Genomic DNA, 15,340 nt, shown 5'->3' on the forward strand with positions numbered 1-15,340 from the left:
GGCCACAGGTGCAAAGCGGGGGCGCATCGGCTCTCGTCCCAGGAACGGAATCCGCTCGCCGTTGCTCTCCATGGTGGCGCATCACTGGCGGGGTTGCACGTTGAGTCCCAGCTTCTCTAGGAGGTCGGTACCTGCAATACACTCGTGACACAACACACTCGACACGTAGAACTCCTGGGTGCACACCTGGCTGCCTATGCGGACCTCTAGGGTGGCTCTCCCCAGCAGCCCCATTCCGGCTCCGCTCGCCGTGTGCAGCGCGCGGTTCGGGGCCTGCAGGTGACGCACGTCGACCCCGATCGTGCTGCAGTGCGATGCGCTCACGAGCGAGGCCACCGCCCCCGTGTCCAGCAGGATTCGCATACGCATTCCGTTTACCTCCCCTTCCACCAGCGACGTGGCCCCCGTGATCCCCGCCACCAGCTCTCGTAGCCAGTCGCCAGTAGTCACCGTTTCCGTGGGCGTTGTTGCTGGAACCTGTGTGGAGATCACTTGCTCGCCATTATTCTCATTATCGTCTATTTGTATCGGGACCGCGTCGATTGCACCCCTAGCTGGTCCACGCTCTAGGGGGGCGTTGGAGTTTAACCCCCGCGTCTGCCTAGCCCGGGTGAGTTCAGGACAGTCTCTCATTAGATGCCCTCGGCGGTCGCACATGTAACATGTCCGGGGAGGGGGGGCGGCTCCGTAGTGGGCCCCCTGCCCACTCCCTCCCCCCCCATTACGCCACTGTCCACCCTCCGCCTCTAGTCGGGCTACCCTTCCCGATAACCCTCCTACCGTGGCGCGTAGGTCCCCCATTTCGGATCGGATGGTCTCAACGGAGGATTGCAGTTTGGTCATATTTTTATTCGCTTCCTCGCGTACTTGAGTTACCCTCTCACCTACGTGGGTTACCCTCTTACCTACTTGGGTTATCATATCTCCCATGCCGGCCTGTAACCCGGCTACCCACCCCGGGGTTGTCTCGCGGGGTCTCTGGGGCTCTCTTGCCCGTCTCCTTATTGGGCTGGCGGGCTCCTCCTCATCTTCCTCCTCCTCGTCTGGGATCAGGCTCGACACGGTGCACTCCTGTCCCGACCCTCGGAGCTGCGCGCGTTCGCTGGAGAGCTCCTCACACTCAAGTGCGTGCTCGACTAGGGTATCGAAGGGGAGGCCTGCGCTACCCCTTTTGGGCTGCCACCACGCGGTGCGAGCTAGGTACCTGAGCAGCTTGTCTGCAGCTAGCGCGTCAATGACCTCCTTCGCGAACTCTGGACGGGCGATCCGGGTTAGTGATCGCACGTCCTCGGCGTAGTCTCGGAAGTCCTCGCCGGGTGGAAGTCGGCGCGCCTCTAAGGCCGTCTTTGCCCGTATCGCGTTGCGCATGCCGAAACGCACGTCTAATCTACGCATTAGTTCCTCTAGTTGGGTTTGCGCGCTTTCGGGTAGTGCCTCTACAAAGTCGGCTGCCCGCCCATCCAGGTTCAACGTAAGTTGCCGTAACGCCTGCGCGTCCGACCAGCCATTAAGCTCTGTAGCCCCTATGATATTGCGGGAAAACACTTTCCATGTAGGAGTCCCCTGGCTGGTGAACACATGCCTTACCTTTGCGTGGAGTAGCGCGCCACCTTCCCGGGAAGATGTGAGGGTTCGTACGACTTCTGACACCAAGTTGTTGGGGCCGCTGGTCCCCGAGGTCCCTCCCTGCTGCGTGCCGATGGCAGGGGCTCCGCCGTTTGCCGACCCCTCGCTACTCTGCGACCAGCTGCTGCCGTCGCTGGGCTCATCGCCCGACGGCTCCCCTCCCTGGTCCGCCCCTCCGCGAGCTCGTGTGAGAGGCATAGCTCGCCGCCCGCTCTCGTTCACCTGTAAACGCTGCGTTGTCTCTCCACCAATCACACGCTGGTTCGAAGTATCCGGTGTCCCGTGGATTCTCCTCGCTGCTCGTCTGGGCACGTCGCACGGATGTCCGGAGGGCAGAGCTGGGAGCTGCCTTGATCGCTGGCTTCTTGGAGTGAGATCCCATCTACCCGTTTGCGCCCCCCTTTTATCGTCCCTATATCAAAGAGATGCCGCCCCGCCTGTTGTTATGCATTCCCAGTTTTTCTTTAACAATGGGCGCGCGCCAGTCAGGGTGCGTGCGGCGGTTCCGGGGCGCCCCTGCTATGCTAATAAGATGCGCTGCGTGTTGCGGCGCTTATTCTAATTAATCCCTTTCTCATGCATGGTGCCTTGGTTATGCAAATTATGCGGCGGCGTCCATCACAAAGGCTTGCCGTGGGAATTTATGCACGGACCTTCGCATACCTCCGCTCATTCGTAATTCCAGCCTTGACTCCCCAACTTCCCTCATTTCCCTAATAATGGTGCCTACGCACTCAAGCGTAATTATCCTAACCATCAGCGACTACGCGCAAGAGCCCCTGCGGTCATGCTAATCATGCCGTCCCATCCCTCCCTTGCCTGCCTCGTCGATACGTGCGTGGGTGTGGGGGGTGCGTTTCAATCACAGTGGCCGAGTGGCCCCTCGCCGCGACCTTGCAATCTTAATGCCGGTCGCAGCGCCGCGAAGTAGCATCGGGGGAGGACGTCCAATTCCCTGGTCACCGGAAACCGTGAAAGTTATCCCGATAAGGGCTTCTCGGATTAAAACCGGTCGGCCAGGTGACTTCCCCTCGGAGCTCTATGGGGGGGGAAATGCGTGCGGGTGTGTTTATGTGAGGTGAGGTGAGGGGGAAGCGGGGCTGGCTCCGTAGCTTGGTGGTGGCGAGGTCATAGATGGGGCGCCCGCCGAGCGGCTTCGTGGCAGCGGCATCACACTACTCAATTTCGCAGTGTTGCCCATTGCGTGAACTCAACCCCGTGCGTGTTGCCCCTGTGTGTTCTCTGGTGGTGGTGGTGGTGGTGGTGGAGGAGTGCAGGTGCAGCAGCAGGGAGGTCGAGCCCTGGCAGGTGACTTTGCAGTGAGGCTGGACCACGGTTCTCCGGAGTCGGCGTGGTCCGATCTGCACGTGGAGAATGGTATACGCCACTACTTTACTGGGGCCGATCCATTAGCCAGCTCAGGGGTCAATCATTGACCCACAAAGTCAGCAAACACTTTGCCTTGCCAGTGGTCGAGCTCAAGTAGTGATCGCCACCAAATATACAGCAGGCGTCGTGGTCGAACCCACGACCTCCTGTATACTAGGGGAGGTAGTTCACATCTCCTGGCCACCGTGGCGCTAGAAGGAATTAGTGAGTGAGAGAGCGGGTGGAGCAACTGAGTGCAGAAGAGGCACGGGATTCTCGTGACCGGGGAGGGGATTCTGATGAACAGGGGCTTGATAAAAACAAAGTCCTGCTTCGAACAGTATTTCGTCTGTGCTTGGGTACAATTGACCAGGCGTTCTCTACCTGGCAGGATGCATAGAGTTAAATCTTGACTTAAAGCTTTCATGACTGCAGGAATTCATATTCTTTGGGTCTTTCGGTAAAGTCATGTAAATAGGTTCAAATTAATCAAAAATATAAAAAAAACTACGACGTTTCGGTCACAACACAAGCGATCGTTATCAGGAGGATGACGATCATCAGGAGGATGACGATCACTTGTGTTGTGATCGAAACGTCGTAGTTTTTTGTTTATTTTATTTTCATTAATTTTTACCTATTTACGTGAATTTACCGAAAGGCCCAAAGAAGACGCACAGAGTTGCCCGTCTGGACCAGGAGTCGGCAGCCTGTGGCCTGCGGAGCCGCATCCGGTCGCTCGTTGGCTTCCTCGTTGCGAGCAGACGGGTTTTTTAAAATGTAAATCTTCAACGTAATTTAACGTCAAGATAATTAATTAAATATGGCAGTGAATGGGTCACTGTGGAATGTCTTGGTGACAAGAAAATGTACGACAAGCTAGGAAATAAGAAGACGCAGTTTATTCCATCATCTATTTTGTTTATTTGAGTCCGAATGTGTTGTTGTTGGCGTCTGCTCTGTTTGTGTACAAGTGGCTCTGCATGTGATGCGGCTCTCGAACTATTTTGATCACAGACAAAAACAAGGCATCTTATTTGAAAGACTGCCGACTCCTGCTCTAGATAGACAACCTACCATGCAACCACAGGTGAGCATTGCTACCGGCTTTGCTGTGAAGCCAGGCGACATTATTTTCACCATAAGTGAACTGTGGCCTACGGATTGTGTCGACTTAAAATTAAACATTAGAAGGCGACCCTGAGGTAAACATCATATCACACATTTTAATAAACAGTCACTTATATATTTTTTTAAAGGTTCAAGTCGTGTGAGTACAATGCCAGTGTGTGTGTTGCCACACGCCCCTCTGGCCTCCAGACACAGGCGAATACGCAGTCTGTTGGGTCCGGCACACCGCTGCGCTTCAGGGCGATGCTTTACTGGCTGCTTCGTTCACGCCCGCGACTTTCATGACACCCTCGGGCATTGCAACTCGCGCGAGCTGGCGCAGATGATACCATTCGTGGAGGGTAGGATCGGACGCGAGAGGCTGCGCGCCAAATCGGTTGTGCCCGGTTCGGATTGCGACGGTCGCCTTCAGTGGAGTCGACATCTCAACGGGAGGCGTTAGGGAGGCAAGCGGCGCGAGGATTGAGGAGAGAAGTTGAGTTGGAGACGTTACTTGTGCAAGACTTTGTCGCCTGGTGAGCGGCAAATGTCCATTTGACCCTTCGCTGCCAAGGACGATTTCGCTATCAGGGGTCGGCGCTGGTGCGCTAGGAGATGTTAACTCCCTTGTCTGGTATGCAGGAGGTCGTGGGTTCCATCTCGACCCCTTGACGCCTGCTGCTGCTGTATATTTGGAGTTTGCATGTCTCTCTCTGTCTCATCATTATCATCACGGTGGCTAGATGTTAACTCCCTCGCTTGGTATGGAGGTCGTGGGTTCCATCCCGACCCCTCGACGCCTGCTGCTGCTGCTGTATATTTGCTGTATATTTGGAGTTTGCGTGTCTCTCTCTCCCTGTGATCGCATGGATTTTCTCCAGGTCCACCGGTTCCCCCCCCCCCCCCCACATTTAAAATAAACATCACCACGCGTTTAGAGTATTTGGCTACTGCTATAAATTTGCACACGATACGCCATACTTGGTTGAGCTCATCATTTGCGGCCAGGTCCGCTTCTGAAAAAAACAGCTCTATAGCACCTCAGTGGGGCCTGGCCTGGTTAAAATGTAAAATAAAATATAGTTTAGTTTTAAATAGTTTTATTATTGTGTGAATGTAACATCGAGCAAGTGAGCATGAAGTCTCCGTTTGTTGACCCCGCACAAACTCAAAGGGACTCTCTCGGCGTTCGTCGTGAGCGCTCCCTCACAATGCGCACGGCGACGGCTCCGGTGATGTCCGGGTTGTACTACACACCGCAATGTCTCTACGACCCCGGGGGGGGGGGAGATTTTGGAAAGTCGATGTACGAAGAGTTTTATGCTGCGGCACATTTGTACGTTTCCGCGAATCACACACAAAAGCCCCAGTGTCGTTTATTATCCGCGCCCTCTGGATGTTTCCCCGAGTTTTTTATATAATTATTATTGTTGCAAGTCCTTGTAAATTGCAAGTACATCTTAAACTTCTTCTTTTTTTGCCAAGAATGTCTGCGTGTCCGAGGGCGGGCGGGGGGGATGTGAGTTGTTTTTTCCATGGGAACATCACGAACGTTAGCGGAAGGGTTACCAGAGGCATGGCGTGGGTGGGTGGGAGGCATGGGGTTTGGCAAAGGGATGTAGTAGTACGTAGTAATAGTATGTAGTAGTAGATAGTAGTACATAGTAGAATGTAGTAGTACTCAGTTGTACGTAGTATGTAGTAGTATGTCATAGTACGTAATAGTATGTAGTTGTCTCAGCCTCACTGTGCGCTCCGTTGCACCACTATCCGAGTAGATAACCTCGCATTCAATAAACCTTCAGAGCCAGGGTGAACATCCGACTCCAAACATCTTACCTATAAACGTCACTTTTTGTCTGTCCGTCTGTCTGTCCGTCTGTCCCTTTGCGTACACTCGGTTTCGAGGGATTTGGCGCTCGGGCCGTGGGGTTTAGGAAGAAATTTTTTTTCGTCCGTCGCCGTTAAATCGGTCCGATTATCGATTTTGTGCGATTTCTCTTTATTTATTTACTATTGCCGACCGGCGCTGACCATGGCGGTTGCCCCTGACAACGGCCAGCAACGCCGTCGCTGCGGGGTGGACGCCATTTTTAATTCCCGTTAAAAATATGCACACGCATTAACACGCGACGCTGAGGTAAATACATCAAAGTTTCACTTCCCCCCCACCCCAATGTGTGCACTTACTATTATAGGGTCGGTAGATAATAAAATTATAGCGATTAGACAGTATTTTTGTAGCGCGGGGGGGGGGGGGTAGCGGCCCAGCCCATAGCCTCGGCCGGGTGGGCAATCTAGGCGAGGCCGGAGGCTCTGCACGGTACTAGGCCTCGACACCCCACACGTCTCAGGCGACGACTTTGTGCTATAAACTCGATATACCCAGCGTTGCCCGGGGGGAAAATACATTTTAAATCTTCTGAAAACTTTTAAACATTACATACCAATGAAAACACAACTGTGTAATTACTTTTAAACCTGACGCGCCAAGAATCGATTCTCTGAATCACGCAAAGGAATTGATGGTTGTAGATTCATTTAGAATCGCTCTGTTCCCGTTTAATATAAGTTGATTATATAGTCGATATAAACTGCTACGAATGGGAAATATCCGGCGTTGACCGGGGCAAAAATATTATTAAAAACTCCTGAAAACTTTCAAACATAACATACCAATGAAAATAAAACTCTGTAATTAAAAATGTAGCCCAAACGCAAAAATAAGCTATTCTTTGCAATCGTTGCGAAAGAATCAAGGGTTGTAGATTACTTTAGAATCGCCCTATTCCCTTTTTAATAAACTGCGTGTCGCAGACACACACATTCACACATTTAGCTTTTACATTTAACATACAAAACGTCAGCATGTACTGCTGTCATCATAGGCAAAAATATATACACCCTCACCACTCTCCCTCACCACTCTCCGTCACCACTCACCACTTACTATCACTCACCACTCACACTCACCACTCACCATCACTCACCCTCACCACTCACCCTCATCACTCACCCTCACCACTCACTCACCCTCACTACTCACCCTCACCACCACTACTCACCCTCACCACTCTCCCTCACCACTGTCTCACCACTCACCCTCACCACTCACCCTTCTCCCTCAACACTCACGCTCACCCTCACCAATCATCCTCGCCCTCACCACCACCACTCATCCTCACCACTCACCCTCGCCACCACCACTCACCCTCAACACTCACCCTCACCACGACCACTCACCACCACTCACCTCTCACCACTCACCTCTCACCACTCACCACTGACCCTCACCACTCACCCTCACCACTCACTCTCACCACTCACCACTCACCCTCACCACTCACTCTCACCACTCACCCTCACCACTCACCACTCACCCTCTCCACTCACCCTCACCACTCACACTCAACACCTCACCACCTCACCACCTCACCACTCATCACTCACCACACACTCACCACAGACCCCTCACCACTCACACTCACCACAGACCCTTCACCACTCACACTCACCCTCACCACTCACCCTCACCACTCACCCTCACCACTCTTCCTCACTCCTCACCACTCACCCTCACTACTCACTAATCACCGTCACCACTCACCCTCACCACTCACTACTCACCCTCACCACCACTACTCACCCTCACCACTCACCCTCACCATTCACCCCTTTCCCTCACCACTCACCATCACCAACCATCCTCACCCTCACCCCCACCACTCTCCCTCACCACTCACTACTCACCCTCACCACCACTACTCACCCTCACCACTCACCCTCACCATTCACCCCTTTCCCTCACCACTCACCACTCACCATCACCAACCATCCTCACCCTCACCCCCACCACTCTCCCTCACCACTCTCCCTCACCACCCACCCTCACCTTAACCACTCACCTTCACCACTCACCATCACCACTCACCCTCTCCACTCACCCTCAGCACTCACCACTCACCTTCACCACTCACCCTCACCACTCTCACCACTCACCCTCACCACTCACCCTCACCATTCACCACTCACCTTCTCCACTCACCCTCACCACTCACCCTGACCACTCACCCTCACCACTCACCACACACCCTCACCATTCACCACTCTTCTTCACTACTCACCCTCACCACTCACCGCTCTTCCTCACCACTCACCCTCACCGCTCACCATCACTGTGGTGGTGGTACCTGCTATCATGACAGTAGTACAAGCTGACGTTTTGTATGTGTAATGTCAAAAGCTAAATTAGTGAATGTGTGTCTATAAGAAATGTTAAGCATACTTGGCGACACGTAAGCAAGTTTTTTTTTAAACGGGAATAGGGTGAGGGATGGTGGTGAGGGTGAGTGGTTAGGGTGAGTGGTGAAGGTGAGTGGTGATTTGTGAGGGTGTGATTGGTGAGGATGAGTGGTGAGTGGTCAGGGTGAGGGTGAGTGGTGAGGGTGAGTGAGGGTGAGTGGTGAGTGGTTAGGGTGAGTGGTGAGGGTGAGTGGTGAGCGTGAGTGGTGAGCGTGACTGCTGAGTGGTGAGGGTGAGTGGTGAGGGTGAGTGGTGAGGGTGAGTGGAGAAGGTGAGTGGTGAATGGTGAGGGTGAGTGGTGAGGGTGAGTGGTGAGGGTGAGTGGTGAAGGTGAGTGGTTAAGGTGAGTGGTAAGGGAGAGTGGTGAGGGAGAGTGGTGGGGGTGAGGATGGTTGGTGATGGTGAGTGGTGAGCGTGAGTGGTGAGGTTGAGTGGTGAGGGTTAGTGGAGAGTGGTGAGTGGTGATTGGTCAGTGGTGATTGGTCAGGATGAATGGTGAGTAGTGAGGGTGAGGTTGAGTGGTGAGGTTGAGTGGTGAGGGTGAGTGGTGAGGGTGAGTGGTGGTTGTGACGGTGAGTGGTGATTGGTGAGGGTGTGATTGGTGAGGATGAGTGGTGAGTGGTCAGGGTGAGGGTGAGTGGTGAGCGGTGAGGGTGAGTGAGGGTGAGTGGTTAGGGTGAGTAGTGAGGGTGAGTGTTGAGCGTGAGTGGTGAGCGGTGAGGGTGAGTGGTGAGGGAGAGTGGTGAGGGAGAGTGGTGAGGGTGAGTGGTGAGGGTCAATGGTGAGGGTGAGTAGTGAGGGTGAGTAGTGAGTGGTGAGGGTGAGTGGTAAGTGGTGAGGGTGAGTGGTGATAGTTGAGGGTGTGATTGGTGAGGATGAGTGGTGAGTTGTGAGGGTGAGTGGTGAGGGTGAGTGGTGAGGGTGAGTGGTGAGGGTGAGTGGTGAGGGTGAGTGGCAGTTGTGAGTGGTGATTAGTGAGGGGTGAGTGGTGAGGGTGAGCGTGAGTGGTGAGTGGTGAGGGTGAGTGGTGAGGGTGAGTGGTGAGGGTGAGTGGTGAGGGTGAGTGATGATTGGTGAGGGTGTGATTGGTGAGGATGAGTGGTGAGTGGTCAGGGTGAGTGGTGAGGGTGAGTGGTGAGGGTGAGCGGTGAGGGTGAGTGGTTGTTGTGAGGGTGAGTGGTGAGGGTGAGTGGCAGTTGTGAGTGGTGATGGGTGAGTGGTGAGCGGTGAGTGGTGAGTGGTGAGGGTGAGTGGTGAGGGTGTGATTGGTGAGGATGAGTGGTGAGGGAGAGTGGTGAGGGTGAGTGGTGAGGGTCAATGGTGAGGGTGAGTAGTGAGGGTGAGTAGTGAGTGGTGAGGGTGAGTGGTAAGTGGTGAGGGTGAGTGGTGATAGTTGAGGGTGTGATTGGTGAGGATGAGTGGTGAGTTGTGAGGGTGAGTGGTGAGGGTGAGTGGTGAGGGTGAGTGGTGAGGGTGAGTGGTGAGGGTGAGTGGCAGTTGTGAGTGGTGATTAGTGAGGGGTGAGTGGTGAGGGTGAGCGTGAGTGGTGAGTGGTGAGGGTGAGTGGTGAGGGTGAGTGGTGAGGGTGAGTGGTGAGGGTGAGTGATGATTGGTGAGGGTGTGATTGGTGAGGATGAGTGGTGAGTGGTCAGGGTGAGTGGTGAGGGTGAGTGGTGAGGGTGAGCGGTGAGGGTGAGTGGTTGTTGTGAGGGTGAGTGGTGAGGGTGAGTGGCAGTTGTGAGTGGTGATGGGTGAGTGGTGAGCGGTGAGTGGTGAGTGGTGAGGGTGAGTGGTGAGGGTGAGTGGTGAGGGTGAGTGCTGAGTGGTGAGGGTGAGTGGTGAAAGAGTGTTTAGTTTTGAGGGTGAGTGGTGAACGTGAGTGGTGAGGTTGAGTGGTGAGGGTTAGTGGAGAGTGGTGGGTGGTGATCGGTCAGTGGTGATTGGTCAGGATGAATGGTGAGTAGTGAGGGTGAGGTTGAGTGGTGAGGTTGAGTGGTGAGGGTGAGTGGTGAGGGTGAGTCGTGGTTGTGACGGTGAGTGGTGAGGGTGAGTGGTGATTGGTGAGGGTGTGATTGGTGAGGATGAGTGGTGAGGGAGAGTGGTGAGGGAGAGTGGTGAGGGTGAGTGGTGATTGGTGAGGGTGTGATTGGTGAGGATGAGTGGTGAGTGGTCAGGGTGAGTGGTGAGGGTGAGTGGTGAGGGTGAGTGGTGTGCGGTGAGGGTGAGTGGTTGTTGTGAGGGTGAGTGGTGAGGGTGAGTGGTGAGGGTGAGTGGCAGTTGTGAGTGGTGATGGGTGAGTGGTGAGCGGTGAGGGGTGAGTGGTGAGCGTGAGTGGTGAGGGTGAGTGGTGAGGTTGAGTGGTGAGGGTTAGTGGAGAGTGGTGGGTGGTGATTGGTCAGTGGTGATTGGTCAGGATGAATGGTGAGTAGTGAGGGTGAGGTTGAGTGGTGAGGGTGAGTGGTCAGGGTGAGTCGTGGTTGTGACGGTGAGTGGTGAGGGTGAGTGGTGAGGGTGAGTGGTGAGGCTGAATGGTGAGGGTGAATGGTGAGAGTGAGTGGTGAGGGAGAGTGGTGAGGGTGAGTGGTGAGGGTTAGTGGTGAGGGTGAGTGGTCAGGGTGAGTAGTGAGGGTGAGGTTGAGTGGTGAGGGTGAGTGGTGAGGGTGAGTGGTGGTTGTGACGGTGAGTGGTGAGGGTGAGTGGTGAGGCTGAATGGTCATGGTGAATGGTGAGAGTGAGTGGTGAGGGAGAGTGGTGAGGGAGAGTGGTGAGAGTGAGTGGTGAGGGTGTTTGGTGATTGGTGAGTGGTGAGGGTGAGTGGTGAGGGTGAATGGTGAGGGTGAGTGGTGAGGGAGATTGGTGAGGGAGATTGGTGAGTGGTGAGTTGTGAGGATGAGTGGTGAGGGTGAGTTGTGAGTGGTGAAAGGTATTGTCAAAGCCCACCGGGCTTTGACAATACCTTAGTATCTATATATATTAAATCGCAAATCTGTCTGTCTGTCTGTGTGTGTGTCTGTGTGTCGCCGGACCATACGCAGTTTCATTGGACGGCGGTTGCCCCTGGCAACGGGTAGCAACGCATTCGCTGCGGGGTGGACACCATTTTTAATTCCCGTTAAAAATATGCGCACGCATTAACACGCGACTCTGAGGTAAATTCATCAAAGTTTCACGTCCTCTTCACTCCCCTCCCACCCCAATGTGGGCAATTACTATTATATGGTCGGAAGATAATACAATTATAGCGATTAGACAGTATTATTGTCGCGCGGGGGGGGGGGGGGACGGCACCCGTACCCAGCCTCAGCCGAGTGGGCAATTTAGGCGAGGCCGGAGGCTCTGCACGGTACTAGGCCTCGACACCCACCACGTGACTCTGAGGTAAATTCATCAAAGTTTCACGTCCTCTTCACTCCCCCCCCACCACAATGTGTGCAATTACTATTATAGGGTCGGCAGATAATAAAATTATAGCGATTACACGGTATTATTGTAGCGCGGGGGGGGGGGGGGGGTAACGGCCCCTGTACCCAGCCTCAGCCGGGTGGGCAATCTAGGCGAGGCCGGAGGCTCTGCACGGTACTAGGCCTCGACACCCCACCTGCGTCAAGCGACGACTTTGTGGTATAAACTCCATATACCCGGCGTTGCCCGGGGTGAAAATACATTTAAAATCTTCTGAAAACTTTAAAACATTACATAGCAATGAAAATACAACTGTGTAATTACTTTTAAACCCGACGCGCCAAGAATCGATTCTCTGAATCGCGCAAAGGAATCGAAGGTTGTAGATTCCTTTAGATTCGGACGATTCCCGTTTACTATAAGTTGGTTAAAGTCGATATAAACTGCTACGATCGGGAAATATTCGGCGTTGACCGGGGCAAAAATGTAATTAAAAACTCCTGAAAACATTAAAACATAACATAACAATGAAAATGAAACTCTATCATTCAAAATGTAAACCCCCAACATGCCAGGAATCGATTCTTTGAATCGCACAAAGGACTAATCGAAGGTTGTAAATTACTTTAGGATCGCGCTTCCTGTATCATATAAATTCGTTATAGAGTTGATATAAACTGCTACGAATGGGAAATATCCGGCGTTGACTGGGGCAAAAATATAATGGTGAGGGGTCGGTTGTGAGTGGCGATTGTGAGTGGTGATTAGTGAGTGGTGAGGGGAGGTTCAGTGGTGAGGGTGAGTGGTGAGGGTGAGTGGTGAGGGTGAGTGTTGAGGGTGAGTGGTGATTGGTGAGGGTGTGATTGGTGAGGATGAGTGTTGAGGGAGAGTGGTGAGGGAGAGTAGTGAGGGTGAATGGTGAGGGTGAGTGGTGAGGGTGAGTGTTGAGGGTGAGTGGTGAGTGGTGATTGGTGACGGTGTGATTGGTGAGGATGAGTGGTGAGGGAGAGTGGTGAGGGAGAGTGGTGAGGGTGTGATTGGTGAGGATGAGTGGTGAGGGAGAGTGGTGAGGGTGAATGGTGAGGGTGAGTGGTGAGGGTGAGTGTTGAGGGTGAGTGGTGAGTGGTGATTGGTGAGGGTGTGATTGGTGAGGATGAGTGGTGAGGGAGAGTGGTGAGGGAGAGTGGTGAGGGTGAATGGTGAGGGTGAGTGGTGAGGGTGTGTATATATGTAAGGTTATTAAGAAATATATTTTTCACCCGGGCAACGCCGGGTACTTATGCTAGTCTGTGTATATATTTAAGGTTATTAAGAAATATATGTTTCACCCGGGCAACGCCGGGTACTTCTGCTAGTACAAAATAAATAAGTGAAGTTTATACATATGAAGAGGAGTCGGAGACTGTTTTACGCACTGGTTTATTCTTCAACCCACAGCCACACTCGCTCCTAAAACCAACCCCGAACATGCGTCTCGCAGCCCCTTTAAACCATCTATTCCCGTCCTCGTTCCCATTCTACATCCTCCTGGTCTCGTTTGCCGGGTCCGTGTGACGTCAGTGCCGTTTAACCCTTGACTCCCGTCTAGTGTATTCCCGTGCGTGTGATTGGTGCGTGCTATGCTGAGTGCGGACATTTAATGTCTACGTGGTGCAAGTGCGTGAGGATGGCTCGCAGATCCCTTACACATAAATGAATTGATTTGCTGTATGAAAGCCTTGTTAGCATACAATTTCATCATCCTGCCAACTACGCACATTTTTGCATCTCTGATTAGCAACGGTTGGCTATGTACGGTGCGAATGAAGTTCAACATGCGTTAGGCCGACTCCATCGCCTCCAGGCCTATGTCACCAATGCAGGTCACACAATGGTATTAAAGATTATTTAACGTTGCCAACATTACAGTTGGGCTCAAGTATATTTAACATATTTGCATTTTTTTGGTCAACTTTGTTTCAAACAACAGTAACCGATGCTGTGCTTGTATTGTTTTACAGATGAACAGCTGAGAAGCAACTGCAGTAATGGTAGGTGTTTGTTGTGAACTTATCGATGGAAAAACGTCCAAATATTTAAACCGCAATCGTAAATGTAAGGAGCTGTGGACCAACAATGTTTCTGCCGATGTGTTACTTTTAGACAAACGCTTTCGGTATGATGCGGTGATGATCTTAAGTGTAACTGTGCTGTCCCCTAAGGTGCATTGAATATCAGTAAAAATCTTGCAATGGCATTCCTTCCACAAAAACGGTGGTCATTGTTGATATATAACGCAGTCAGAATTACGGAATGCAATTCTTGACCCCAGCAGCCTGTGGGAACAGCAGCACGTCTGGCCACATACGGAAACGCCGACGGCGTGCGGTCGAGGACAAAGCGGCCACTGCAAGAGTACAAGTCCGACGAGTGATTGCTGCGCACATGACGTTGACAATAGCTGTGTGCACACACAAAAGCAAACCTTCATTTCCACGTTACAAACGGCATCTCCGAAACCGCAGAGGCTCGCCCGCCCGACAGCCCAGCTCGACGTTGAACCCCCGGCCCAGCCTGTGAACACGACACGGGGGGCATCACGGGGAAGTGGGCGCAACTACGAACGTGGGTGACGCATTCCCTACGCGTTTTGTCGTTCACTCCTTGCAAAGGCCGAACGCAACTGTTAATCTCTGCCGTACCATCGCCCAGTGTTTAACGTGTCAGAGAAATGCTGCGTCCCCTCGATGCACGCTCGCACAGAGCGTGCGTAGTAAATTGCATCGTGAACCAATTGAAACTGATGGTGTGGTCTGAGAGCTCTCGCAAACCGAGACGTTGATTAAAAAAACCGATGTAGAAATCAGAATCTTTATTTAGACTGGAGGAAGCCAATGAGCTATTAAACTATTCCGGTTTCCACCAGGTAATCTTATTGGCATTTCTCAATGTTAGCCCGATGACCATTCCAGTTTTCCTCAACGTTAGTCAACGGGCATTCATTTCTCTGTAATTTGTTTTAGTTTTAGTCCCTCCATTTTGATAGTAAACGAAGTTTTATCCTTTAATTTGCTCTTGAAACCATTTCGACGGAAACATCGGTTTTCACAGCCATCTCCAACAAAGCTGCGCCGTGTTCACCGCACTTTGCGATCGCTATCGCTGGTATCGCCCTGGCTTGGCCACTAAACCACTGCTTACACCTTCAATATTGAAACACGGCTTCATGAGTCGTTTATCTTGGTCAAATAATGTATTAGAATCGTGCAAAATAATTAGAAAAATGTCTCGCACGTTCAAATGTTTACTTCCTGTCCATCCTCTCTTTACCGGTGTTCTCCTGGTTCCTTCAACTCCCAACATCTACCCCCCTTTTTGACTCTGGGTTCACCTCACGGGCCTGGAGCCTCTGCGCCACGCACACGTGGCCACGCAAATATTGCAGAGTAATTGCGCAGAGGGTCCACTGCGGGACTTGCACCCAGTTTGGTCTGTTTCAGAGACAGCCGAACAACCCACGGCACCACGTCGCCTTGGTAAATGTTCCCGAATT

At 52.6% G+C, this 15,340-nt stretch overlaps 1 protein-coding gene across 7 annotated transcripts in view; it reads left to right on the forward strand.

The window, feature by feature from the left end:
• The window catches only part of CPED1 (cadherin like and PC-esterase domain containing 1), a 47,037-nt gene that overhangs the window by 13,376 nt on the left and 18,321 nt on the right, over window positions 1-15,340 (forward strand). For 3 of the 7 annotated variants that reach the window (XM_078875125.1, XM_078875131.1, XM_078875126.1), the window contains exons 2-4: window positions 2,904-3,003; window positions 13,809-13,838; window positions 14,120-14,217. In XM_078875125.1, coding sequence (XP_078731251.1) covers window positions 13,836-13,838; window positions 14,120-14,217 — 101 coding nt within the window. In that variant the 5' untranslated portion in view covers window positions 2,904-3,003; window positions 13,809-13,835. Of the gene's footprint in view, window positions 1-106; window positions 124-2,903; window positions 3,004-13,414; window positions 13,465-13,808; window positions 13,839-14,119; window positions 14,218-15,340 lie in introns of those variants that run through there. The other 4 variants (XM_078875127.1, XM_078875128.1, XM_078875130.1 and 1 more) reach the window with 4 other exon arrangements.

Source organism: Lampetra fluviatilis, chromosome 40 (genome assembly GCF_964198595.1).
Source record: "Lampetra fluviatilis chromosome 40, kcLamFluv1.1, whole genome shotgun sequence".
Classification (NCBI taxonomy): Eukaryota; Metazoa; Chordata; class Hyperoartia; order Petromyzontiformes; family Petromyzontidae; genus Lampetra; species Lampetra fluviatilis.